General features: G+C 49.6%; 1 protein-coding gene across 1 annotated transcript; it reads left to right on the top strand.

The window, feature by feature from the left end:
* Positions 1-917: 917 nt before the first annotated feature.
* On the top strand, positions 918-23,570 carry PNPLA3 (patatin like phospholipase domain containing 3). Its single transcript, XM_060113275.1, has 8 exons — positions 918-1,161; positions 3,814-4,046; positions 5,221-5,286; positions 10,240-10,449; positions 11,733-11,793; positions 20,961-21,176; positions 22,295-22,427; positions 23,422-23,570. Exons 1-8 carry the CDS (start codon positions 975-977, stop codon positions 23,561-23,563), a joined length of 1,248 nt encoding a protein of 415 aa, XP_059969258.1. The 5' UTR covers positions 918-974; the 3' UTR covers positions 23,564-23,570.
* The last annotated feature ends 3,613 nt before the right edge of the window (positions 23,571-27,183 follow it).

The following is a 27,183-nucleotide window of genomic DNA, read 5'->3' as shown; positions in this document are numbered from 1 at the left end:
TGTGTCCAGGGGCCTCACAGGTGGCATTTTGAATCCTGGTAGCATCTCCACCCGTCGTTTTACAGAGGACACGGGGTGGAAGGTGGGGCCTGATCCCAAAGCCCACACTCTGCACTCCATGTGGGCCTTGGAGGAGAGGGGAGGGGACTTCTCTGTTCACAAAACAGGGGGTAGGATGGCCCAGTAACCTGGGTTGCTGGCTGTGCAACTCTGGGCAAAGGCCTAATCTCCCTGTGTGGGCTGCTCTGGAAATGCTCCGTGCAGTGTGGACACAGAGGTCAAGGGGATCCTAGACACTTCCTAAGGGCACCAGGAATCACCCAGGCCTGAGCCTCCAGAACTCCCATGGTCCTGCACTGCCCACCCCACCTCCCAGCACCAAGCACCTGTTATTCACAGTTTTTACTTAGAAGTGAAACTTTGAAAGGGAAGCTTCGTGTCATCATTAAATGAAAAATCTCTACCTGTTGCCATGAATTGAAGACATCATACAAAAACCTGCAGGAAATCAGACATGAAATTCTATTTAGATGCTGGTGTCTGCTGAAGGCTTGCTGACTCGTAAAAAGGGAAATGATAAAGCGTCAAAAAGATACTAACAACCTAAGTGGGCCACTGTTAGTTTCTCCCTGGTTTAAGGGATGAAAAGGAACGGAAAAGGAGCTGTTTCTCTCCACGACACCCACTGCCATTGGAGCGTCGGAAACCTCTCTCCACCCTCACGCGGGCACGGGTCCTCCCCTCTCCTCCGCCCGGGTCCAGGCCCTCCCAGCCCTCCGCCGCCGCCCGCGTGCTGCCCCAGCATTGGGCGGCCCACCGGCTCCCTCGCGTGGTCCGAGCGGGGGCGGGGCCGGCCGGGTGACGTCACGCCGGGAATGTCTGGGGTGAGTGCACCCGGGCCGTCAGAGAGCCAGAGTGGGTGCCGGGCGGAGCTGCGGCGCTCTCAGACCCCGGACGCCCGACCCGCCGCCGCTATGTACGACCTCGAGCACGGCTGGAACCTGTCCTTCGCCGGCTGCGGCTTCCTGGGCGCCTACCACATCGGGGTGACCAGCTGCCTGAGCGAGCGCGCCCCGTACCTCCTCCACAACGCGCGCAGGTTCTTCGGGGCCTCGTCCGGGGCGCTGCACTGCGCCTTCTTCCTCTCTGGGGTCCCGCTGGGTAGGTCCGGGCCGCCGCGGGGCAACGCGCGGGGAGGGGGCGCGCGATGGAGCCGGGATTGGAGATGGAAACTGCGGGGTACACCCGGGGTCTCCCCAGACAGATGCCTCCTCCAGTGCGTCTTTTTGCCCCACACCGGGGAGCTCTGTTGCCGGGCCTGGGAGGGGGGCGCGCCGGGTGGGTGGCTCTTTTGGGCGTGGGAATCCGGAGCGCCTCCTCGCCCAGACTCCCTTTTGGCGCCCGGGCTTGAAGAAAGCCCCCCCCCCGACCCAGCCTGGGACTGAGAGCCAGGTTGTCTCGGAGCGACGGGAAGGAGGGAGCGCGACGCCTGGGGGGGGGCGGGAGGCGGGGAGGGGGGGTCGGAGGCCCGATTTGCCCTGCTTCCGGCCAGGCCAAGAAGGAGGCTTTGGACTGTGGCCCAGGGTGGCTGCCTTCTTCTCTCTGGGGACCAGAGGGACTGGAGACCCCTGGCCCCGGGCGCCTTTGATCTCCGCCCAGCTTTCGTGGGAGAGCTGGGGGCGGCTGGGTGCCTCTCAGGTAGAGGGCAACTTGCTGGTTTGGATTGAAAGGGGGTTGAGGAGAGGTGTTTTGTGGAGCGGGGGAGAGGGGGGTGAGGGGAGGTAGGAAAGTTGTCTCCTCCTTTTCCGGTGTTTGAGACCCTTCTTGGGGGCTGGACATCCCACATCCCCTCCTCTCCTCCCCACCACACCCCTGCTCAGTGCCCTGGAAACGAGGTCCTGTGCATTTGAATCTTGTCCTAATGAAGCATCTCTGTACTCGTGGGTACCAGTGAGAGGGGCGGACTGGGGCTTGTGGCCAGCCGGCCTAAATTACTAGGGTATGACATCCTGGGCCTGGGATCCTAGCCAGGGAGCAGGGCCTGGAGCAAGTGGCAACATGGAGCTGTTGGCATCCAAAGGTCCCCAGACAGGAAGATAATGCACCTTTTCATTAGCCCCTGTTTGTCTCGGCTTCCTTAACGGTTTACTCTTTACTCTACCCAGGGACTGCTGTGTCAGACACTGCCAGCAGGAATCCCTTGCCAGTAAGCACAGCCCTGCCATTGGATAGGACCAGGGAGCAGACCCTGGGCTGATGGAGAGGTGGGGATCAGGAGAGGCCACCGCGGCCGCCTTCCCCATTGAGGGGGAGAGGAGCAAAGGGCAGGAAATGTGACCTCAAGGAGGATTAGACTGGCCACCTTGGGCTTGAGCAGTGATCAAAGCCAGCCCTTGTGTCCCAGGGTTGTTACCTGGAGACAGCCACATGGTCAAATGTTTAATTGGGACCAGATTCAAATGCACAGACCCCAGCACGTGAAGTGCCCTGACTCCAGCGTAGAGGGCATTCGTAACAGGCAAGGACAGGTGCAGCCTGGGGTTGTGTCCTGCAGGGGGTGGCTTGGGACCACCAAGTCCCTGGAAAGTGGATCTGGAGGTCCTGGCAAGAACTACTCCGGAGGTTCTGGGTGCCCCATTTTCCTGCTGTAACTGCCTGTCTCACTTGGGGACCGCCAGGGAGCATTTCCCAGGGCCTGTGACTTGGGCGTGGCTCCTGAGAGCACCTCCAAACCCAGGCTGACTTGGCAGGAGAGACTGGCAGAACCAGCCAGCTGTGTGCAATTTTGTGCCTTCTGCCTGGGCTCAGTGGGGCCACATGTGCAGGGAGAGCTGAGTGGAGGTCAGAAGTGGGTCAGGACCTGCTGATGTGTGTCCGGTCTTCTGCATCCCAGGATTTACAGATGACTAGGGCTCGAGCTGGGACAGGTACTCTTGCCTGCTAGGGCAGTGCAGACCAGCCAGAGGGGACCAGGCCAGTGAGTGAGGTCAGATGGACCATGCACGTGCCCTGTGCCCACTGGATGGTCTGGTAATTCTGACATTAGAGATTAAAAGTTAAGTCTAGTTGTTTATTAGGTGCTTCATCTGGGTTGAGCACCTATAGATTGTAGTGTATCTAATCTTCTCTATTTCCAAAAGGTAGTTGAGTGTGGTCCCACATTAAAAACATGCAGTCTGACACTCAGAGAGGCAGTGAAATGGCTTATTTTTGTTGCTCAGCTAGTAAGAGGTAGAGGCAGGATTTGAACTCAGGTCCAAGGCTGCGCTTGCTCTCTGCTCCCTTCAGTGTTAGGCCCATTCACGCTCAAGCTCCGACGCTGTGAGTCCCTGGCTTCTGGCCTTGATGGAGGGATGGAGGTGAGGAGAGGGCTCACTGGGCCTCTGGAGGCTCGTTCCTGTGGCCAGGGAGGGCCTAGAACAGCACTAACCAACAGAAATAGGCATAGCTTACATTTCCTAGTAGCCGCATGGAAAAAGTAAAAGACATAAGTGAAATTAATTTTATTTATCCCAGTCCAGCCAAAATATTATCATTTTCACATCTAATCAATATAAAACATTATTCATGAGATATTTTACATTTTGTTGTTGTTCTAAGCCTTTGAGATCCAGTGTGTCTTTTACCCATTTCAGTTTGGGCTAGCCACATCTCAGGCCCGGGAGCCACACGTGGCTGCTGGATCAGACAGCCCAGGCCTAGAGAAAGGGAAAGGTCAGCAGCTTCCCTGCTGCCAGGTTTCTGGTCCTGCTGCAAAGCATTGCCATCTTCAGGGTGGTACATTCCTTTGTATATTTGTCTCTCTCCGCCCAGAGCAGACATTGCAGGCCTTCGTGGACCTTGTCCGGAGTGCCAGGAGTCGGAACATCGGCGTCCTCCACCCGTCCTTCAGTTTGAGCAGGCACGTCCGAGATGGTCTCCAGAGGTACCTCCCCGACAACGTCCACCAGCTCCTCTCGGGCAAAATGGTCATCTCACTCACCAGAGTGGCCGATGGAGAAAATGTGCTGGTGTCTGATTTTCGGTCCAAAGACGAAGTCGTGGACGTAAGCAGTTTTCTTATCTGGGTGTTGTCAAGTCATAAAGACCGTTTCATTTCAGAAGCAACAAAGAGAGGGCTGTCGTAAGCCACCTGACCTGTTCTTTTCTTAAGATGCAAAAGAACCTGGTTGCCCATGATGCTGGTTAGCTTCCTGTACCAGGGCGATATCAGCTCTGAGTGCATCCAGCAGTCTGGTCCAGAGCGTATGCAAAACTGGAGTGTTCCAGGACAGTTTCAGTTTCAAATAACCCCTCCCCATCCTTCAAGACTTGACTTATGACTGCTTGCTCCAGGGACCTCATCCCACATGTGTCCCTCCTCCCAGTGATGCCTGTTCCTTAATGAGGACCCCTCCAGTGAAGTCCCACAAGGGTGGGAGTATGTCTTATTTGCCTCTAGCACAGAGCAGCTCATTGGTAATATGAAAATACCACTTAGTTTGGCTGATGCCTTTTATGAGAATTGCTTGGATATCATTTCACTTAACACAGGTCCCTACGAGCACGCAGCCTGGCACATATAACCAGCAGCTTCTCAGCAGCCAGTGCTATCTTCCACTTCACCTTGTTTGTGGAGGCTTTTTCTAGGCAGCCAGCACCTGTGCGTTCCCACGTGAGCCCTTTCTCTCCCTGCATCAGTGGTACGTCCTGCTGAATGCTCGCTAGCGTGGCGCGACTTAAAGCGTGGGCCCCGGACCAGCAGTAGCAGCAGCGGCATCACCTGGGAGCTTGTTAGAATTGCAGGCTCTCAGGCCCCGCCTCCAACTTGCAGCATCAGAACCTTAGGGGTGGGGCCCCGAGTCTGTGGTTCGCCAAGCTTTCCAGGTGATTCTGATGAATGCCAGCGTTTGCAAAGCCCTGATCTAGCCCCTTCCCTGTCCATCAGCTAGTCACCAACACTTGGTTCTGTCTCTGATGGCCCAGTGTGACCCTCCTGGGGAGCAGGGGCAAGAAGCTACAGCCTGCAGATGGTGTCGTTAGAGAATTGATACTTGGGCCTGAAATAATAAGTGTGTAGGTTGGTTCATGTTCATTCAACCATTTATTAAAGCACCTCCTCTGTGCCAAGAGTGTTTTCAGGCTTGTTGCTCTTCTCGCTTGGAGAAGGCTTATCAGGACCCAGGGGAACAAAAGGCAGCCTGCTCTGGGCTGTGGTTTCACTCCCTTTTGTCTTCACAGGCCTTGTTTTGTTCCGCCTTCGTGCCTCTCATCAGTGGCTTGATCCCCCCTTCCTTCAGAGGTGTGGTAAGTCCGCTTTTAAACTGTGTTTGAGGGAATTCCCTGGTGGTCCAGTGGTTAGGACGCCTCATTTTCACTGCCAAGGGTCCGGGTTCGATCCCTGGTCGGGGAACTAAGATCCAGCTAAGCCAAGTGTCCAAAAAAAAAAAAGAGGCACTGGGCTCAGGTACCCTGGGCCCCTGAGACCTGTCCCCAGACGTGGAGCCTTTTTGCCTCTCAGCCTTCAGACAGAGATTCCATAGCTGCCCCCTTCCAGGCTCTCTGGGCAGCAAAACCAACTTCGTGTAGAATAATTAGCTGGTTATCTGTAAGGTAAGCTCTTCACTTAATCTTTTTTTTTCTTTTTATTTTGGGAATTTTTTTTGACATCTTTATTGGAGTTTAATTGCTCTACAGTGTTGTGTTAGTTTCTGCTGTATAACAAAGTGAATCAGCTATATGTATACATATATCCCATGTCCCCTCCTTCTTGCATCTCCCTCCCACCCTCCCTATCACACCCCTCTAGGTGGTCACAAAGCACGGAGCTGATCTCCCTGTGCTATGCGGCTGCTTCCCACTAGCTACCTATTTTACATTTGGTAGTGTATATATGTCCATGCCACTCTCTCACTTTGTCCCAGCTTACCATTCCCCCTCCCCGTGTCCTCAAGTCCATTATCTACATCTGCATCTTCATTCCTGTCCTGCCCCTAGGTTCATCAGAACCATTTTTTTTTTTTGATTCCATATATATGTGTTAGCATACAGTATTTTTCTCTTTCTGATTTACTTCACTCTGTATGACAGACTCTAGGTCCATCCACCTCACTACGAATAACTCGATTTCATTTCTTTTTATGGCTGAGTAATATTCCATTGTATATATGTATCACATCTTCTTTATCCATTCATCTGTCGATGGACATTTAGGTTGCTTCCATGTCCTGGCTATTGTAAATAGTGCTGCAGTGAACCTTGTGGTACATGACTCTTTTTTTTTTTTTTTTTTTTTTTCGGTACGCGGGCCTCTCACTGTTGTGGCCTCCCCCATTGCGGAGCACAGGCTCCGGACGCGCAGGCCCAGCGGCCATGGCTCACGGGCCCAGCCTCTCCGCGGCATATGGGATCCTCCCAGACCGGGGCACGAACCCGTATCCCCTGCATCGGCAGGCGGACTCTCAACCACTGCGCCACCAGGGAGGCCCTACATGACTCTTTTTGAATTATGGTTTTCTCGGGGTATATGCCCAGTAGTGGGATTGCTGGGTCATATGGTAGTTCTATTTGTAGTTTTTTAAGGAACCTCCATAGTGGCTGTATCAATTTACATTCCTACCAACAGTGCAAGAGGGTTCCCTTTTCTCCACACCCTCTCCAGCATTTGTTGTTTGTAGACTTTTTGATGATGGCCATTCTAACCGGTGTGAGATGATACCTCATTGTGGTTTTGATCTGCATTTCTCTAATGATTAATGATGTTGAGTATTCTTTTATGTGTTTGTTGGCAGTCTGTGTATCTTCTCTGGAGAAATGTCTGTTTAGGTCTTCTGCCCATTTTTGGATTGGGTTGTTTGTTTTTTTGATATTGAGCTGCATGAGCTGCTTGTATATTTTGGAGATTAATCCTTTGTCAGTTGCTTCATTTGCAAATATTTTCTCCCATTCTGAGGGTTGTCTTTTCATCTTGTTTATGGTTTCCTTTGCTGTGCAAAAGCTTTGAAGTTTCATTAGGTCCCATTTGTTTATTTTTGTTTTTATTTCCATTTCTCTAGGAGGTGGGTCAAAAAGGATCTTGCTGTGATTTATGTCATGGAATGTTCTGCCTATATTTTCCTCTAAGAGTTTTAAGTGTCTGGCCTTACATTTAGGTCTTTAATCCATTTTGAGTTTACTTCTGTGTACGGTGTTAGGGAGTGTCCTAATTTCATTCTTTTACATGTAGCTGTCCAGTTTTCCCAGCACCACTTATTGAAGAGGCTGTCTCTTCTCCATTGTATATTCTTGCCTCCTTTATCAAAAATAAGGTGACCATATGTGTGTGGGTTTATCTTTGGGCCTTCTATCCTGTTCCCTTGATCTATATTTCTGTTTTTGTGCCAGTACCATATTTTGTAGCTTTGTAGTAGAGTCTTAAGTCTGGGAGCCTGATTCCTCCACCTCCATTTTTCTTTCTCAAGATTGCTTTGGCTATTCAGGGTCTTTTGTGTTTCCATAAAAATTGTGAAATTTTTTGTTCTAGTTCTGTGAAAAATGCCATTGGTAGTTTGATAGGGATTGCTTTGAATCTATAGATTGCTTTGGGTAGTATAGTCATTTTCACAATTCACTTAATCTTCACATGAGCACTGAAACAGGTGCCCAGTGGCCTATTAAGGTATAAGATGCTTAAGAGTCAGTTACTCACTTAAGGTAATAAGTTTTGTTATTTTTTTTTCTTGGCTGCATTGGGTCCTCGTTGGGGCACGCGGGCTTTCTTTAGTTGCAGCAAGTGGGGGCTACTCTTCGTTGCGGTGCACGGGCTTCTCATTGCGGTGGCTTCTCTTGTTTTGGAGCATGGGCTTCAGTAGTTGTGGCACGCAGGCTCAGTAGTTGTGGCTCGTGGGCTCTAGAGAGCAGGCTCAGAGGTTGTGGTGCACGGGCTTAGTTGCTCTGCGGCATGTGGGATCTTCCCGGACCAGGGCTTGAACCTGTGTCCCTTGCATTGGCAGGAGGTTTCTTAACCGCTACACCACCAGGGAAACCCAGTAATAAGGCTTTATTCTTAGGGGTTGAGGGTTATAATCCTCTCTGGGTCTGACTGTATCCTTTTCAGCCCGTGGCTTCGGGCAGAAGCTGCCGACAGGGCTGCGATTTGGTTCCATTCAACAAGTAGGTAAACACACGTGGCTAATCCTGAGCCCTGCCTCTGGTGGAAAAACAGAAGTTGAGGTGTTTGTCCTGCAGGCTCTGGACTGGATGCTGGGCTGTGCTGGACCACCTGGCAGCCTCCTTCTAGGGCAGCAGTTATCAGATGATTCTGTCCTCCCACCCGGGAACATCTGGCGATGTCTGGAGACAGTTTAGGTTGTTACAGCTGTGGGAGAGAAGACAACATCCCAGTGTGTCAGCAGGAAGGCACTTTAGAAACCCTCCTGGTTCACGCTTTAAGAGCAGCACGGTCCTCACATTGCAAAGCAAGTTGCAAAGGCAGGTTACACGTAGCCTCACTCATGCCCCAGAGCATCCCTGGGACAGACACATAGTTGCCCCTATTTACAGATGAGAAAACTGAGGCCTGGAGCCATGAAGTGATCACCTGCAATTCTAACAGCGCCAGCCTGGCAGACAAACCTAGAATCGCATGTCTGCTCTAGCGCACGTTAGCTGGACTACTTTGGACACATTTCTTAACCTCTCTGAGATTGAATTGGCAAGTGAGGGTTAATAATAATGAGGGTTAATAATAGTGCACAGTTGTAGTGTTGTTGTGGGAATTACATGCGATAATGCAGTGAAGATGCAGCATAGAGCCTGGCACAGGTAAGTATTCGGTAAATATGGGTGGTTTTGTCGTTGTTGTTATCTTTTCATTTCCCCCAGACTGCTCCAGCTGTGGTGCACACACAGTCATCCCCCTCAGTGTACTCAGATGAAACCTGCTGAAAATTAGAACAAAACGTTGAGGTTCCACTGAGCAAACTCAGAACATTCCTGTAGAAAAGTTAAGGGTGGAGGGAAAATTATACAAGACAGAGGAGTCATTGGACTTTATCCCTTGAGTGAAAAAAGAGTGGATATATGTATATGTATAACTGATTGACTTTGCTATACAGCAGAAACTAACACAACATTGTAAATCAATTATACTCCAATAAAAACTAATTTTAAAAAATAAATAATAATTTAAAAAATAGTCACCTGCTTCCTCCCTCCTCAGTCTTAACTAAAGATTCCCGACATTTGGTCCTGTGTCCCTTTCTGCCAGTGAGGGTTTTGATGCCTTCCTGTATCTTCCATAGAAATCATGTGGCAACAATTTAGAAACTACTGCTGTGTGTGCACATCTAATCATTTTTGGACTCAAGGCAAGAATCTCTTGATAGCTAAGCCGTGGCTGAACGTGCCTGATTCTTTTTTGGACTTGTTTTAGGCCAAGGTGTGCCCTGAGATTTCTCCCTTTGGAAGGATTGGCTGGGGAAATTCTCCCAGTTGTGATATTTGAAGGCCCCCCCGTCTGTGGGCACCAACAGCTGGGCTGTGATGGTCGTGGGTTTGGGAATCATTCTAGACGTTGGTTTCATAGGAGTAGACTCAGTCCAAATTGTACCAAAACCTGCCTGCCCCAGCCTGGCTGTGGGCACTAAGGTTGTTCAAGGATATGGCTACAGGAAAACTGATTCTCACAGGACTTAGCCCAAATGCACATTTGTTGTGGGATAAGATGCCATTTTCAGAGAGCTCAAGTCCCAGGTTCACCGCGTCATTTAAGTCTCCAGTGCTGCTTCTCATTTCCCAGGTGTGGACGGGCTTACAGGTTAAGTGTCTTGTCCAAGATTCCTCAAGCAGCAAGGGGCCTCTGGAATTGAACCCATGACCATCTGTCTCCCTTAGGGCCAGGTCTACATCACACTCTGTCCCCAGTGCACACAGTGCCCCTGGTCTAAGCAAATTACATGGGTATGCCTAGGGGCGCCCACCTGGGCTCGGGACTTGGCCATCATAACATGGGCCAGACGCCAGCCTCTGTCTGCCTCTTGGCCAGGCACTTTTTTATGCAGTGTGCAAACTACACAGCAGCATGTGGCAACCCTGAGCGCCAGCCTACAGCCTGGTCTGGCACAGAAATGCTCAGTAGGGATTTGCTGAAAGAGTGATTCAAAGCCCCTCACTGTATCTGCCTGCGGCTCTGAGAAGCCTCTGGCCATAATCTGAAACACACAGAAAACCCCAGCCCAGAGCTTCTGACAGTATGTCCTTTTTTTTTTTCTCCCTTAAAAGCGATACGTAGATGGAGGAGTGAGTGACATCATACCCTTCTCTGATACCAAAACGACCATCACTATTTCCCCCTTCTATGGGGAGAGTGACATCTGCCCCAAAGTCAAGTCCACGAACTTTTTTCACGTGGAATTCACCAAGCTCAGTCTACGCCTCTGCTCAGAGAACATCTACCTATTTACCCGGGTGCTATTCCCTGCGGATCTCAAGGTGAGGGGGCCTGGGGGCATTTAAACAGCGCTGCTGTTCAGATCCCACCTCCAGGGGCTATGGCTTAAGTATGGGTAGCCTGGATAGTAGGATTTTTTTTTTAATTATCCCAATGATTCTTATTTGCATCCGTGGTCAAGAACTACACTGCAGGACATCCCTGGTGGCACAGTGGTTAAGAATCCGCCTGCTGAGCAACTAAGCCCACACACCACAACTACTGAGCCTGCGCTCTAGAGCCCATGAGCCACAACAACTGAGCCCACATGCTGCAACTACTGGAGCCGGTGTGCCTAGAGCCCGTGCTCCGCAACAAGAAAAGCCACCGCAATGAGAAGCCCGTGCACCGCAATGAAGAGTAGCCCCCGCTCGCCGCAACTAGAGAAAGCCTGCGTGTAGCAATGAAGACTCAGTGCAGCCAAAAAAAAAAAGAACTAACTGCATTTGGTGGTTTAATTTTTTTTTTTCTTTTGGCTTGTGGAATCTTCAGAGATTGAACCTGGGCCCTTGGCAGTGAAACCTTGGAGTCCTAACCACTAGACCACTGGGGAATTCCCAGTTTAATCTTTTTTTTTTTTTTTACGGTACACGGGCCTCTCACTGCTGTGGCCTCTCCCGTTGCGGAGCATAGGCTCCGGACGCGCAGGCTCAGTGGCCATGGCTCACGGGCCCAGCCGCTCCGCAGCATGTGGGATCCTCCCGGACCGGGGCACGAACCCGTGTCCCCTGCATCGGCAGGCGGACTCTCAACCACTGCGCCACCAGGGAAGCCCCTCATCTTTTTTTGATTGTTGTTGTAGCGACACCTAAAATAGTAAGAAAGTGGGTAGAATCTGCACAGTGCCAGTTCTCTGGGGAGAAGGAAGGCCGTGCCATGCAACGTATACGACAGCGTGTGCTTGCGGGGAGAGGGAAGGCTGGACAGCAGGATTGGTTTGCCCGTGTGGTTTGTACACCGAGGAGCAAAGGAGGCAGCTCTTACTGTCCCACGACAGGTAGATCAGGCCCTGGTATTTGTTAGGGTGGAGGCTCGTCCAGGGACCCAGGGAGACCAGAGGAACCAGCACCCGTCATGCTGGGGTGCCAGCAAGGGCTGCACGGAGGAGGTGTCATTCGAGCTGAGTCCTGCAGGAAAGCAGAGCCCTGTCCCACCCCGCAGCAGCTGTGCTGGGCACATGGCAGCGGCTTGGAGCTTGGAGGATTCTTGGCTTTGGGCCTGCCGTCTTCAGGTGATGTTGAAAGGAATGGTGCTTAGTGACTTAATTTACTTGATTTGTTCACAGGTGCTTGAGGAGCTATGCTTTCAAGGATATTTAGACACGGTCAGGTTCTTGGAAGAGAATGGTATGTATGGTAGGGCAACTGAAGTGCCCCTTTAACAAGCTTTCTGTTCATAGTCTTGGTCAACAGTCTTGGCTCCATCACTCAGCGCTCAGCACCTTCACCCACCGTCTCGCTCTGCCCTCTCATTAGTCCCGCAAGATAGGAAATATTTTCCCCATTTTACAGATGGGGAAACAGAGGCTTGGAGAGGCAGCCCAGGTCCGCACTCCACTCACTGGGAGCAGAGCTGGGACCTGAACCTGGATGTCACAGCCCCAGGGCTAGCTCTCCCTCTGCAGTGTCACCTATCTGTGTGCTGAAGGCAGTTCCTTTGTTTTTCTTTTCTGCTTGAACAATTGTGAACCTTTAGTTTGATAAAGAAGGAAGATAAACAGTTTCTGGGCCGCAGGTGACAGGAATCAGAATAGCTCCCGCTCCCTCGAGGCGGGTGTGGGCCACGCCCACTAGCCCAGCTGTGTTCTGGGGAAGGTTCCTGCCTTTGACTCATCCTGGCTTGTCCAAGCTGGGGGACTTGGGTTCTGGAAATGTTAGAGTGGAACCAAATATGTTTGCGGCTATTTTTCTTCGATACTAACGGTTGGTTCATGCATTAATCCTCTGAATTAGTCTTTGTCCAAGACCAAGGAGATGGTGTGGTTCACGGGACATACATGTATTTATCTACTCAGAAAATGTTTACTGCGTACCGTCTAGGTGCCAAGCAATTGACCACTCCACAGCAGACAGACGGATGTGGCCCCTGCCCTCCTGGAGCTTAGTCTCGTGGTTGTTGCCAAAATATTGGCTTCCCTGTGCACCAATGCCGAACAGAAATACGGAGACAGAGATTTTGGAGGAAGACAGAGATTGCTTTGTTTTTCTGCCAGGCAGAAGGGAAGACACGGCAGCCTAGGGCCTCAAGAACTGTGTCTCCCCTGCTTTGGGAATCGGAGAAGATTTTATATGTGGGGCTCGCAGTCCGGGGTATATGATAAGGATCAAAGTAGTGAAGGTCTTGCATTCTTCTTCTTCCTGCTTTATTTCAAAATAACCACAGCTGGCGTCATGTCAGGCAGCCCGGTAACTGGGTTCATTTGTCTCTGCGTTATCGGCCTGTGACCTTTTTTCTGAAATGCAAATGCTGCAAGGGGTGATTTGATACAAGGGAGTACAGGACGTAATTCACGTAATGTTACAGAGGAATGGGTTAGCTTTGTGAAGTACAGATTTACAGAAACTACAGATTAGTAACAGTTAAAAAAGAAAAAACAACAAACTAGGAGTGATTTAACTGTTTCAAGCCAGGTTATGTTTCTTCTCTAGCCTGCTCACTGTTACCTTTATTTTCCTTGTTCTCAGGAGAGGGAAAACTTCATTTCTGCGCTGCAACAAATTCCCCACTGCTAGTTCATTCCCTCCATAACAATGTAGCAAGGGAAACAGGCGTATTCTTGTCTGGCTGAGGAAAAAACTTCCGTTTTGCTCCATTTGACAAACACCAGCTGTCCGGCCCAGGGGCCCATCTATCTCCTATTTCAAATTCCCCGAGAGATGTGAACCCCAAGAAATCTTTATTGGGAGGATGAGGGACGACGGTCTGTCTTCTGTAGCTTCTTCAGGTTGGCAAGGGGCTCGTAGACCCTACCTAGTTGGGGTCATGGAGCTCTTGCCCTGTCTTATTAAGGGCCCCAGCATGACTTATGTTGTTTTGGCAGGATCTGTTCTGAGAAATGGCTGGAATCTTTGCATCATCATTATCTTGATGTGAACCTATTGTAATCTGGAAGAGACAGAATTTAACAAGTAGTTTAAAAAAAGAAGCCAAAGATTAGTAAAAGAATTATTGTAGGGCTTCCCTGGTGTCTCAGGGGTTAAGAATCTGCCTGCCAATGCAGGGGACATGGGTTCGGGCCCTGCTCCGGGAAGATCCCTCTAGAGCCCACGAGCCACAACTACTGAAGCCCGCGCACCTAGAGCCCGTGCTCCGCAGCAAGAGAAGCCACCGCAATGAGAAGCCCGCGCACCACAACGAAGAGTAGCCCCTGCTCACCACAACTAGAGAAAGCCCGCGCGCAGCAACAAAGACCCAATGCAGCCAAAAATAAATAAATTTTAAAAGATAATAATCTGCCATCAATTTTAAAAAAAAGAATTATTGTAGCCAGGGGCCCAAGCAAGATTAAGAGCCATGTGTTTGGTAGTAATTTTGATCCTGATGTAGACAGAGTCAGTGCTTGGGTTACCCTGTTTAAAGGAATAGAGCCATTTGGTGTGGTCATATATATAATTTTATGTCCTATTAGCCCAGTGTGATTGATGTAGGTGTAACAGACCCCATTAGAAGTATTTGGAGGCGTGACGACCTAAACGTTAATAGACAAAATAGATCTCATTTCTTTTTAGCAGAATAAGCCTGAAACCCAGTCTAGGCCTGGCATTTCGGGGAGACTTGTAGCCAGGTAGCTGGTTATCTAGTTTCATCAAAGTAGGTTTTAACCTTTGATGTGGTATTAATATATAAATAACAGGAGCTATTGGTCACTACATGTGTGTTTTCTCTTTTTGTTAACATATGACCTAAAGCAGTTTTATCGTGTAAAAGTGTAGTAGTTACAAGAGGACACCTTTAAGAAGTAAGGTTGCAGTTACCAGCGTCAGCAGACGTTGTTTTGGGAATGGCTGGTGGCATCCCAAATCTGACACAGCTCAGAGAACTCAAGTTCTTAGCAATAAAAGGACTTGGCTAAAATCACACCATAGTGTCACCGTTCATGATGTCAGTGTTTCTCTAGGTATGAGACGATTCAAGAAATGGGGCTGTAAAATCTTCTCCTGAAAGCATTTAACTCTCTGAAGGCCTGTCTTGTCAGTTTTTCCCAGAGCACAGAGGGCCTCATTTCAGATCTCCACCCTGAGCTCCTTGCTAGGGGTGTTGAAGGTCACCAGCTACAGCAACAGCTCATGATTTAATCCTTGTAGAAGTAGATGGCAAGTGTCAGTTTTCAGTCAGCGGGGCCCCTTTATGGTCATAATTTCAACCATGGTTTGGGGCATTTCATGACCATTTTGTCCCATGGTGCTAGGAACGCTCATTCCCAGGTCTGGCGAAGATTTTGCTGATAGGCCACTCCATGTGCAATTACTGGACTAGACCTTTACTAGTATCCAAAAGTCTCTGGACCATCTGTCTTCCTAGTCTCTTATGGTCCAGGACAATATTCCCTCTTGTTGTTTCTTCTCATATCTAGAGTTAGACTATTGCAATCATTGATCTCATATGGAACTATATATCATCATTTTATCGGAGGCTCAGTCACACATTTGGTAACGTAAGAAACAATACTTTTTTTGAAATAGGCAAAATACAAATAACATAGCTGGCAGTATTAATAAAGTCATACGTAAGAATTAAGCCAAGAACTTCCATTAGGTGCAGCCCAGTATATCCCAGGTCATCTGCCTTAGTCTGTTCCGTACCAATCCCTGTTGTTCAGGGAAATTGTCTATTGGCATTGTCCATAAGGTACTCAGCCCAGTTTCCTAGTGTTACTAGACTGATTATCCTTAGTATGATTTAACTGTTCCCAGCATAGAGTAGCCTTTAACCTTAAATTACCATAGCCTGGTGTTAATTACATAAATCCATCCCATAATTGTGGGAGGTTTTATTCCTTGGCTGAAATTTTGCTTGTTGTTCTGACTGAACTTTGAGTAATAGAGGAAAATTCATATTTATGGTCAGGGTCAGAGCAGGTATTATTAATTGGTCAGGTGAGGGGATCTCATCTAGTCATATCAATAGTGGCCTTGAACATGACAATAATTTTCCTTTTAAGATATATTTCCTAAGAGTCAACCAATTAGAGCCTTGGAGTGGAGAAACCCACTCAGGTAACCCAGAAGTACTAGACATAGGTAATTGGCCACAAACCTAACAATTGGATTGATTTTTAAAACTAGCATAGGATCATGCCTGTGATAGAAAAACATTTGATTCATATGCAAAGGTCCAAGAAGTCAAGAAAACACTATAAATGAGCATATGAGATTTGGGAAGTTGTATCCAAAAAATCAAAAGGGTTTAGAACACTCAGTCAGATAAGATCATAGTCACTGTGAAACAATAGTTTGTGCACTTAGCCAAAGTAACAATGAAAGATTTTGAAGACAAATATCAAACAAACAAACATTAATACCAGGTGTTAGTTTGATACTGAATATTTCCCAGGTCACGTAAACCTGAAATTAATTTTTCTTGTATTTATCTGTCTATTTATTTATTTATTTTTGGCTGTGTTGGGTCTTCGTTGCTGTGTGTGGGCTTTCTCTAGTTGGGTCGAGCGGGGACTACTCTTCGTTGTGGTGCATGGGCTTCTCATTGCGGTGGCTTCTCTTGTTGCGGAGCACGGGCTCTAGGCACGCAGGCTTCAGTAGTTGTGGCTTGCAGGCTCTAGAGCGCAGACTCAGTAGTTGGGGTGCTTGGGCTTAGTTGCTCCACGGCATGTGGGATCTTCCCGGACCAGGGGTTGAACCTGTGTCCCCTGCATTGGCAGGCGGATTCTTAACCACTGCACCACCAGGGAAGCCCTTTCTTGTATTTAGAATTGTTTGATTTGTAAGCGCTTACTTTTAAGCCAATTAAATAGAGCACATTTACAAATTAACCTCAGCAATGTTACGCAAAGACAAAAACACATACTGAGACATACACAGATAACAGACAGAGATCTCATAGTTTCCACTTGAGATTTAAAATGTCTCTTTGCCTCTTTTTTTTTTTTTCTTGGCCTGAAGTTCTACTAATTAACCCAAGGCTGAAGTCTCAGGCAAAGTGGGCTTTGTTTGTAGCTCAAGGACATTATACGAGTTAACTTCAAGCTTTGTCCTAGGCATATTTTTGTTCTCTCAGGGTCAGAATTTTGAAGAAAAGTATTTTAACAAGCTAGCTTTTTCTAATTGCACATGCAAAAAGAACTTGTTTTGCAATTTCAAGAAAAGTTTTATTTTAACCAATTTTCTCCAGAGTCTAAAGAATATTGTGGCCATACTGTCAAAAATCATCTTTCTCTTTCTGTGGTCATGGTTTCATAGCTAAAATTTAAACCAGATAGTGCTCAAATTGGCTCTGATAACAGGGGCAGACTGGCTGATAAAATGTCCCAGCAGGGATTGTCCCTCTGGGGAGGTGGGGTCTTAGTTTGGTCAGAAGAATCTGAAGAAGTGAGGGAACTTGCAGGAGTGGGGAAAGCTTGGTTTCCCCCCCCCACCCCGGCACCTGAGAGCTGGGAGAAGTTAGAAGAGGATCATTTAGAATGTCAAGAGAGTGGATTGTTTTGTTTTGTTTTGTTTTCTGATTCCTCAGGCTTTTGATTATGGAGCCACCTAGAGCGGGATTATAATAAAAGGGACATAAAGTCCTGAGCATAAGGGAACCTCAGTCCATTTTTCCCATCCTGTGGCAATAAAGATCTAATCGTAGGAGACCCATTTCTTTGTCATTGGATCATAGCTATAGGTCCACCAGTCATTTAAAATTTTCCCTAAGGGTTCCCAGGGAGGAAGTGCTTCCCATTTTAGCTCGAGCAGTTGGTAACAGAAGTTAGGTGTTAGCACGCTCAAATCAAAACATAAACCTTCACCTCATCAGCTGGAAGTCACACATAAAACATAAAACATAAAAGGAAAGAGCAAATGGATGCTCAAAAAGAAAAAAGGAGAAACATATGGCGGAGACCCGCCCAGACGTGACTTCTGAGTCCCACTCGACCTGAGCCGTTGCCCCAAAGTGGCACCTTACATCAGAATCTCCCTTTGCAGGGAGAATTCCACATCAGGATTTCCATTTTCAGGGAAATCCCCAGATTGGAACCGAAGTTCCTGTAAGGGGACAGTCAAAGGTCAGGGAGTGCACTCCAGGAGACTCACCGTAGGTGCTGACAGGTGCGTTGCGCCCTCTTTCTGACCCTCCAGTATTCAGTGTTTTCTCGGAGTGGAAGTCCAGGCCGGTGTGGGCAAGAGAAGAGAAGGTGTCCTCAAGGCAAAAGGAGCCTTGGCCGCTGCTAGGTCAGCCTCTCCCCCGTTCTCCACCGCAGCCTCAGAGTTCCACCGCCAAGTAGGCAAGGCAGGCCGGGTGTGATCGGGGCACAGCCCTGCGGCAGGGAGTCCCTGGTGATCTGGCCTCAGAGAAATCCTCCAGCCCTCTGCTTTCCCGAAGGAGGCTGGTGTGGAGAGAGATCCCCGAGCTTTCGATCAAGCCTAGGGACCCTGCGGGGCTGCCTGCCCGCGAGCAGATCCCAGACGGGCCCGCATTTTCTTGCCGAAATCTCAGCTTCTCTGTGCACCGAGGATGAACGGAAATACAAGAGATTTTGGAGGAAGAGAGAGATGGCTTTATTTTTCTGCCAGGCAGAAGGGAAGACACAGCAGGCTAGTGCCTCAGGAACTGTCTCCCCCTCCTTTGGGAATCAGAGAAGATTGTATATGTGAGGCTCGCAGTCCAGGGTCTATGATAAGGATCAAAGTAGTGAAGGTCTTGCATTCTTCTTCTTCCTGCATTATTTCAAAACAGTCTCTCTGGCATCATGTCAGGCAGCCCTGTAATTGGGTCAGTTTGTCTCTGGGTTATCGGCCTGTGACCTTTTTTTCTGAAATACAAATGCTGCAAGGGGTGATTTGCTACAAGGGAGTGCAGGATGTAATTCACGTAATGTTACAGAGTAATAGGTTAGCTTTGTGAAGTACAGATCTAGTTATAGAAACTACAGATTAGTAACAGTTAAAAAACAAAAACTAGGAGTGATAAATTCTTTCAAGGCCAGGTTATGATTCTTCTCTTTCTCTAGCCTTTATTTTCCTTGTTCTCAGGAGAGGGAAAACTTCATTTCTACTTTTGCTGCAACATGGTTGGGGACAGATGTGTAAAGAGAAGGCTGACGGCGTGCTCAGTGCCGTGGCAGGAAGATACAGGATGCTGTAGGATCACACAGGGAGCGAGGGGATCTGCAAGGCAGGGGAAAGCAGGGCTTCAGGAGGATGTGAATCCATGTTGACACTTTGAGGGTGAATAGGAGCATTCTAGGCATGGGGGACATAAGCATGAGGTGCAAAGAAGGCGTGTGTAACTGGCGTGGCGGAGGTGGGGCACCCAGAGAGATGGACAGAAAGGAGAGGGGCAGGAATGGGAGTAAATGAAAAGTGGAGGGACAAGGTTGGGCCTCATGGACGTGGTGAAAGGGTCTGCATCCCACAGCAATAGGGAGCCATGGAGGGCTGCCGAAGTGGGAGTGAGGGCGGTCAGAGGGAGCTTTAGAAGGCCCCCCCCACCGGCCGCAGTTCAGAGAGGGTGAGGGCAGCATCCAAGAGGTCAAGGAGGCCGCCGTGGGCTTGGCCGGGGTCACGGCAGCAAAGGAGGTGGAAGGGGCCTGAGGGAACAGGACTTGGAGGCAACCAACCAGAGATTCGGGAGGAGGAAGACTTAGGGATGAAGTCCTGGCCTCTGGCTTCTGCAGCTGGCACTGGGGGAGAGGGGCTCTGCTCAGTGTTCGGGCCCTCAGGAGGGCGAGGGTTCTGCAGGGAAGCTCGGGCCCCGTGTGTGGTGCCCCGGGGGCATATTTGGGTGGTTGTGCAAGGAGCACAGTGATGTCAGAGTCCGAGGTTCTGGAAAGCAGTCTGGACTGGGGATGCAATTTGGGAGCAACCTGGGAATAAATAACAGTGATGGACCCTGTGGAAGTTACTAGGTGACTTTGGGCAAGCCACCTCCCCTCTCTGGGCCTCCATTTCCACATCTCTAGCAAAAGACATTTGGATTAAATGACGCCAGGTGATTCTTAGTAATTCTAAAGACTGGCATGCAGCTGGGCGCTTGCAGCATCTATGCTGGGTTTGGGTTTAATGATCTAAGAGAGGTCCTCCCTCGGCCAGGCTGGCCTCCTCGGGGTCCTGCAGAGGACGTGTGGGGCTGGGCCAGGTGTCCTCTGGGAACAGACATGCCTAAGGGAAAGTAAGTCCCAGGGTGTGAGCTATGTGTCTAAAAGAGGCCGGAAAGATCCAGGGGAGCATAACTGGGAGCTGTAACTTGGGAGCAAGGTGTGGGCATCCAGGGGCAGCCCCTGGTCTTTTGTGAATTCTTCTTCTTGCATCCTCTTTTATTTTTTTAAAAATTTATTTATTTATTCATTTATTTTTGGCTGTGTTGGGTCTTCGTTGCTGCACGCGGGCTTTCTCTACTTGTGGCAAGCGGGGGCTACGCTTTGTTGCGGTGCACGGGCTTCTCACTGCGGTGGCTTCTCTTGCTGCAGAACAGGGGCTCTAGGTGCCCAGGCTTCAGTAGTTGCAGCACGCTTGCTCAGTAGTTGTGGCTCACGGGCTCCAGAGCTCAGGCTCAGTAGTTGTGGCGCACAGGCTTCGTTGCTCCGCAGCATGTGGGATCTTCCCAGACCAGGGCTCGAACCCGTGTCCCCTGCCTTGGCAGGCAGATTCTTAACCACTGCACCACCAGGGAGGTCCAGCCCCTGGTCTTTTAATCTGAGGTTGGAAGCAAGAGGTGAGCCGAGGCAGGCGTGGGCATCCGAAACTACCTGTCCTGCTGCCCCCACCCAGTGTGCGAGCAGGAACCACCCACTGGTATTGGCTCCTGAGCCCCGGCACCTAGGGCAGGGCCTGCACAAACCCCCTGACCTAATGCTTCTTTCGAGGCCGTGTGATGGAAGGGTGCCATCTTTGACATCATATCTCGATTCGATTCTCGCTGTGCCACGTATTGGCTGTGTGGCTTTGGACAAATCTCTTAACTTCTCTGTGCTTCTGATTCCTCAGCTGAAAAGCAGAGATGATGATAATGGTAGCAGTTGAATGGCTGCTGCAGGGCCTGGACCGCTGGCTTAACCAGTGGTTCCGTTACTATAAATTAGTTATAACCCTTAGCTTTGAACATCAAGAATCCATACGTGGCTCCAGAGCCCACACGGCTGGTGAGTGATGGAGCCAGGCGCCCTCGTCACATCCATCCGTCGTCAAAGCCCCGCCCTCCTTTCTCCCTGCTAGGACTGCCTGCCCTCGTTCATCTCCGCCTTGTACTAATAACAGGCCTGCGGCTTCCCTCTAATTTGGTGGGCAGGTGTGTGTGGGTGAGGACTGACCCCGCCACCCGAAATTGCCTGACGGGTTTGTTTCTGTGCCCTTCGCAGGCATCTGTGACAGGCTCCCTCTGTGCCTGAGTGCATCCTCAGCAGAGTCGGAAGTCCTCGAGGCCCCCTGGGAGCACGGGAGCCTGCAGTCTTCCCCGGGCATGGCCGCCCGGGAGGCGAGGCCTGAGGAAGACAAGCTGCTGGATCAGCCGCACCTCAGCATCCTGCCCTCGGACGAGAGCATCCTGGAGACCCTGTCGCCCAAGCTCACCATAGGTGCCGGCTCTGGGGGCGGGACGGCAGAGGCTCTCTGTGACCCTTTATGAGGCAGAAAGGGTGGCTTCCCTGTGTGTCGTAGAGGAAGGTCATGTCGCCGCGTGGGAAGAGATGGGGCGGAGCGACCAGGGTAGGCCCGTGGGGACCCGCACCGCCCAGCACGGGCCTCCCATCCCCCTGGGTCCTTGCCCAGCCTCCCTTCCCATGGGGTCCTGGCCAGAGGAAAACACCCTCCAGCTGAGTTTTGTGTCAACTGGCTGTGCTCTCTGCTCCTGAAGTCCAGGCACGCTGGATATTGGGGGGACCCCCGGGGTGGCCTGTTCTTTGAGAATGCCGTCTCTGCCTGTCCTCCCATCTCAAAGCCTTTTCTCTCTCGAGAAGCCCCTCCTAATTTCTCCCTCCCCGCAAAATCACAGTTTTGAACCTTCACTGAATCTGGTTATTTTATCATGTCATCGATTTTTTAATGGATAGATGAATGCACCGTCCAGCTTCCAGCTGGGCATTTGGGGAAATTCAAAGATGAACAGGACAGGGATTTCCCTGGGGGTCCAGTGGTTAAGACTCCGAGCTTCCAATGCAGGGGGTTAGGGTTCAATCCCTGGTCGGGAAACTGAGATCCCACACACCGCAGGATGTGGCCAGAATAGAATACAATAAATCAAAGACGAATGGGATGCCGTTTCTTGCCCCTGAGGCACTAACACCCCAGGAGTTGCACTAACCAGAAGCTGCTCAGATTCATGTGATTTGAGGCATCCGCAAGGTCATTGCAAAGGGGAAATACAAGGCTAGGGGGTTCCAGGCAGAAGAGATGGAATCCAGCTGCAGGTGCAAAGAAGAGCTCATAAAACTGGGGCCAGGGGTACTTTGAGAAGTTTGTGTATGCCTCCAAAAATAGTCAGTTTAAAAGAGAGTCTTTAAAAGGGACCCTATACCCTGTAGTCGATCAAAGGGCTACTTGGGCACACTCCCCACCTGATCTCATTTGTGGACGCTTCTGATTCTTGGGCTGCCGGGATTTGTATATTTCACAGAAATTCCAAGTGTCCCCCGGGGAAGATGATTTGGTTTTTTTTACACTGGTGAGAGACAGACCTCCGAATTGTATTTTTCAGCCCTGAGGGAAGCAATTAGAAACCAAGATGGGTACATAAGCAAGATGTGCAACTTCTTACCAATTAAGGTCATGTCCTACATGGTGCTGCCCTGCACGCTGCCTGTGGAGTCTGTGATTGCTGTGGTCCAGAGGTGAGCGCATCACGTGGCTTTGTGGCATCCTCATGGAAGTGGGGAGAGGATTAAGTGGGAGAAGCTGTGGAAGGCCCTCGGCCTGGGGCCTGGCTCCTTAAACATCGGGGTGGAGTTCACGGCCAGCGTGGAACACCCTGGAAAGGTGCCTCGTTGGCAAGCCCCTGCCCACCCCTCCTCCTTTCTCATTGCTGTTACAGGTTTGTCACTTCTTGTAGGTCTGCACTTCTATTTTGGGATTTTATTCCTGATGTGTTGGAGGGATCTGAGGCCAACGCTGGGATGCCTGCTGGATTCCTGGGCATTTGTTTTCCCTCAGTTTTCTTCTGATTTACTTTGGTGTTTATTTTCTTTTTAGCGAGTTAGTCAACATGTCCCTCAGTCCATCTTTTAAAGTCCCAACCGTCCTTCAAAATCCAGCTTAGTTCTCCAGGTTTGGGCATCCTCCCCAGAGCCCTTCTCCACCCTGCCAAATCAGCCACCCGTTCCCGCACAGCCTTGCCCTGGGTTGAGGGCTGCTCTGGCATTTCCCAAAGCCCGAGATGTGGGGTCCTTTTCATGTCCTGGGTGCAGGGAGTCTGGAGGGCAGTGGTCAGACGTCCTTGGGCAGCTCCCTCTGCTGCGCTCGCACGTGGCCAAGCCCAGGAGACCTGGGCGCAGGGGGTGGTTCTCAACCGCAAGATGCTCTGCATCGGTGGCTATGTTGCCACAGAGGAGGAGGATCCTGGAAAACCAAGGTCTTTTCCTTTTATTTCCACGTAAGTCCCTTGAGCGTTCCCAAATCAAAAAATGGCCTAATTTTCCTTTGGGCTTTTAGGTTGGCTTGTCTTTGGGAATTTATCACAGCGGGGTTAGAAGTGACCCTGGCAGTTTACCTGGACGATGGTATCGTTGTAAGATGTCTGCCTTTGGTTAGGGTTTGGTTTTGTTCTTTTTGTTTTTGTTTGTCTTCCTGCTCATATGACGTGGGTGTCTCTCTGTTTTATTCCTGCAGACTGGTGACGTGGTTTCCAGACATGCCCAGCGACATCCAGTGGCTGTGGTGGGCGACCTCCCGGATTTGTTCTCGAGTGATGATGCATATGCTCCCTGTGGAGCCCTACATCAAAGACACAGGACAAAAACTCTTGAATTAACCAAGCCGCTATAGCAACTGTTGCCATGGGCTCTCCTAATATAAACCGGACAGCCCCGCGACTGCACAGTAGGTAAAATATTCACCATGTAGCAACCTTGTAGCACCCTGACCAATCGCCTGATGCCATCCTGCCAGCAGGAATTTTCTTTGTCTTCAGGCTATAAAAGTTGGCCACTAACCCACAAAGGGGGTCGGCTCTGCCTGGTCTGTCAAGAAGTGGGCCCGCTGTATTCGCAGCGCCCCTCACTAACTCTGCGCTTTATTCTCAGTAAACTCACTCTTTTCCAAGATACTTCTTCGTGTCTGGAAATTCTTCTTCCAACCCACGTGCGGACCACGACATTTTGGTGGCCTGTACGGGGATATCTCCTGGGGGGATCTCCTCCCCCACCTCCTCTCCTCATTCCTTGAGACAGACTCTCTGTGAACAGGCAAGCTGCCGTGGAAGCAACGGAGGAACTCTGGCCAGGGCCACACCCTGGTGTGTTCCGAAGGCTCCACGGCTCACTTCGCCCCAGTAACTGCCACCCAGATGGGTGAGGATCCCTCTGTCTTCCTTCCGGCTGAGGACTAGGCCGATTGTTATCGTGCGGGCACGGGTCAGGCATTTAAAAGCCATTAGGGCACCTGCCGCTTGAAGACTCCGTGAAAGGATAAGGGGGTCACGGAACAGACCAGGCTGTTAGAGCATCTGCCCCCAGCAAGACAACTTCCGTGCACCGTGAGGCACGTATTGGTTCAAGCAAATCACGGAGCCCCCTCCCCTTGGCTGCCACCTGCCCGGCAGGACTACGAGGCCGATTCCTCAGCCTGTCTTCTCTGTTACTTTCACCTTTTTCTCAGTCCGGATTGACTTACAGGAGCCTAGGCGTTGCCTCTGAGCCGTCCCCGGAATGCCTTCCACGTTTCAGGGCATCGCCAAGTGGTGAGCCACCCGGTGGGTCCCAGGAATCTCTCTCTCTTTTCTTTCTTTCCCTGCCTGAGTCGCATGGTGCCTGAGTCGCATGGTGCCTCAGTCGCACGCTCAGGGGTCACCTCTCACGGTCAGACATGATTGTTGGGACGGTTGGCCCATTTTGTGCCTTAGTCGCACGGAGAGATCACTGGGACAAAGGGGACGCCTCTCTGTCAGCCGGTGACTCTCAGTATGCCCATTCTATGGCGTACAGGCTAAGAATGGGTTTTGCGACGTCTCGGGAGCCTCCCTTGGACTCACCCCTCGGCTGTATCCTCAGGAACTGGGAAAATTTGACCCTGAAAATCTCAAAAAGAAGAGGCTCATTTTCTTTCGTAACATGGCTTGGACCCAGTATAAACTGGGGGACCAAGAACAATGGCCTGTCAATGGCACACTAAATTCTAACACGATCCTCCAACTTGATCTCTTTTAGCGGAAACAAGGAAAGGACTCAGAGGTTCCTTACGTCCAGACCTTTATGGCCCGTAGTCAGAATCTGGACCCGAGGGACTCATGCCGCATGTGTCTTTCTGTTGCCGCCTTATCCCCCTGACCCCCTCTGCCTCCCTCTCCAGCAGATCTCCTAGGCGACCCTCCACTCGACCTCTCCTGTCCCCCACCCCATGAACCCTCATTGCTTCAGCCCCTGCACCCACCTCAGCACAGCTCCCCAGTAGGTACCCCCTTATCAGGGTGAAAGCCCCCCTCCCCCCCACACACAAGATCCAGGACTGCCCAACGCCAGGAAACAGATTCTAATATACTTCCCTTAAGGGAAGTGGCAAATGGAGACATGGGCACTATTAGAGTCCATGTTCCCTTTCCCGTGTCTGACATTTCCCAAATTCAAAACAAGTTACGTTCCTTCAGTCAGGATGGCCACAATATTCTTTAGAGTCCAGAGAAAATTGGTTAAGATAAAAATTTTTTGAAATTGCAAAACCAGTTCTTTATGCATATGCAATTAGAGGAAGCTAGCTTGTTGAAATACCTTTTTCAGAATTCTGACCCTGAGAGAACAAAAATATGCCTAGGACAAAGCTTGAAGTTAACTCTTACAATGTCCTTGAGCTACAAACGCAGCCCACTTTGCCTGAGACTTCAGCCTTGGGTTAATTAGTAGAACTTCAAGCCAAGAAAAAAAAAAGAGGCAAAGAGACATTTTAAACCTCAAGTGGAACCTATGAGATCTCTGACTGTCTGGATATATGTGTATGTCTCAGTATATGTCTGTGTCCTTGGATAACATTGCTGAGATTAATTTGTAAATGAGCTCTATTTAATTGGCTTAAAAGAAAAGTAAGTGCTTACAAATCAAACAATTCTAAATACAAGAAAGGGCTTCCCTGGTGGTGCAGTGGTTAAGAATCAGCCTGCCAGTGCAGGGGACACGGGTTCGAGCCCTGGTCCAGGAAGATGCCACATGCCACGGAGCAGCTAAGCCCGTGCATCACAACTACCGAGCCTGTGCTCTAGAGCCTGCAAGCCACAACTACAGAGCCCACGTGCCACAACTACTGCAGCCCACACACCTGGAGCCCGTGCTCTACAACAAGAGAAGCCACTGCAATAAGAAGCCCGCGCACTGCAATGAAGAGTAGCCCCCGCTCAGCGCAACTAGAGAAAGCCCACGTGCAGCAATGAAGACCCAATGCAGCCAAATAAATAAATAAAAATTAATTAATTAAAAAAAAAGAAAATACAAATGAGATAAGAGCTTTGAGTGAACTTTTTAGGAATAATTATGTTTTAGGAATGTCTACTTAAGAATAATCTCTCCAGATATTTGACAATTTAAAACATTTAGAGTTGTGCTAAATTAAATTAAAGGATGGAATTTTATTAAGTAACTAGTCCATTTCCAAATAAAATAAGATACTGAAACATTAATTATTGAACACTGGCTTCCTTTTACAGAGAAACAAAAGGTTTAGAACTACTAAGAAATGTGTGGTGCTCACTGAGATACTTTCTGTAAGAAGCATATTTTTCAAGGAATCATTACTTAGATTTATGTTTACCAATCTACAGAGTGCTGCTATGAAGGACAGTTCATGGTTGCTTAAGGAAAGTAGGATGTATGTTTTCAGTAAAGAAGGTGTGAGGAATGGAATTACATTTTATTAAGAAAAAAGGAAGTAGGTCTAATTTAGAGTTGACTGCTTCTGAATGGGAAAATAAAGTGATGGATACAGAAAGTGATAGAAAGTTTTGTGAAAAGTGGACCCTGAGGAAAGAGTTTTTTGTTTTTGTTTTTGTTTTGCGGTACGCAGGTCTCTCACTGCTGTGGCCTCTCCCGTTGCGGAGCACAGGCTCCAGACGTGCAGGCTCAGTGGCCATGGCTCACGGGCCCAGCCGCTCCGCGGCATGTGGGATCTTCCCGGACCGGGGCACGAACCCGTGTCCCCTGCATCGGCAGGCGGACTCCCAACCATTGCGCCACCAGGGAAGCCTGAGTTTTATGCATGGTCAGGATTGACTAAGCTTAGAATAAATTTAATTAAGTAAATGAATTTTAAAAGTAAGCTGGTGCAAAACTTGAATTTGGCTTTTCTTTCTGTTAAGAGGACAAGTTTTCTTAAAATGTTGAACTGCCTTTGATAACAGATTTTAAATTTCTTTACCTCTTAAGTAATCTGTTCTGTATTTGCCTTTGAAAT

The sequence above is a fragment of the Mesoplodon densirostris genome, chromosome 11, assembly GCF_025265405.1.
Source record: "Mesoplodon densirostris isolate mMesDen1 chromosome 11, mMesDen1 primary haplotype, whole genome shotgun sequence".
Classification (NCBI taxonomy): domain Eukaryota; kingdom Metazoa; phylum Chordata; class Mammalia; order Artiodactyla; family Ziphiidae; genus Mesoplodon; species Mesoplodon densirostris.
The sequence above is the reverse complement of the archived record's forward strand: the minus strand, read 5'-3'. Positions and strand labels throughout refer to the sequence as shown.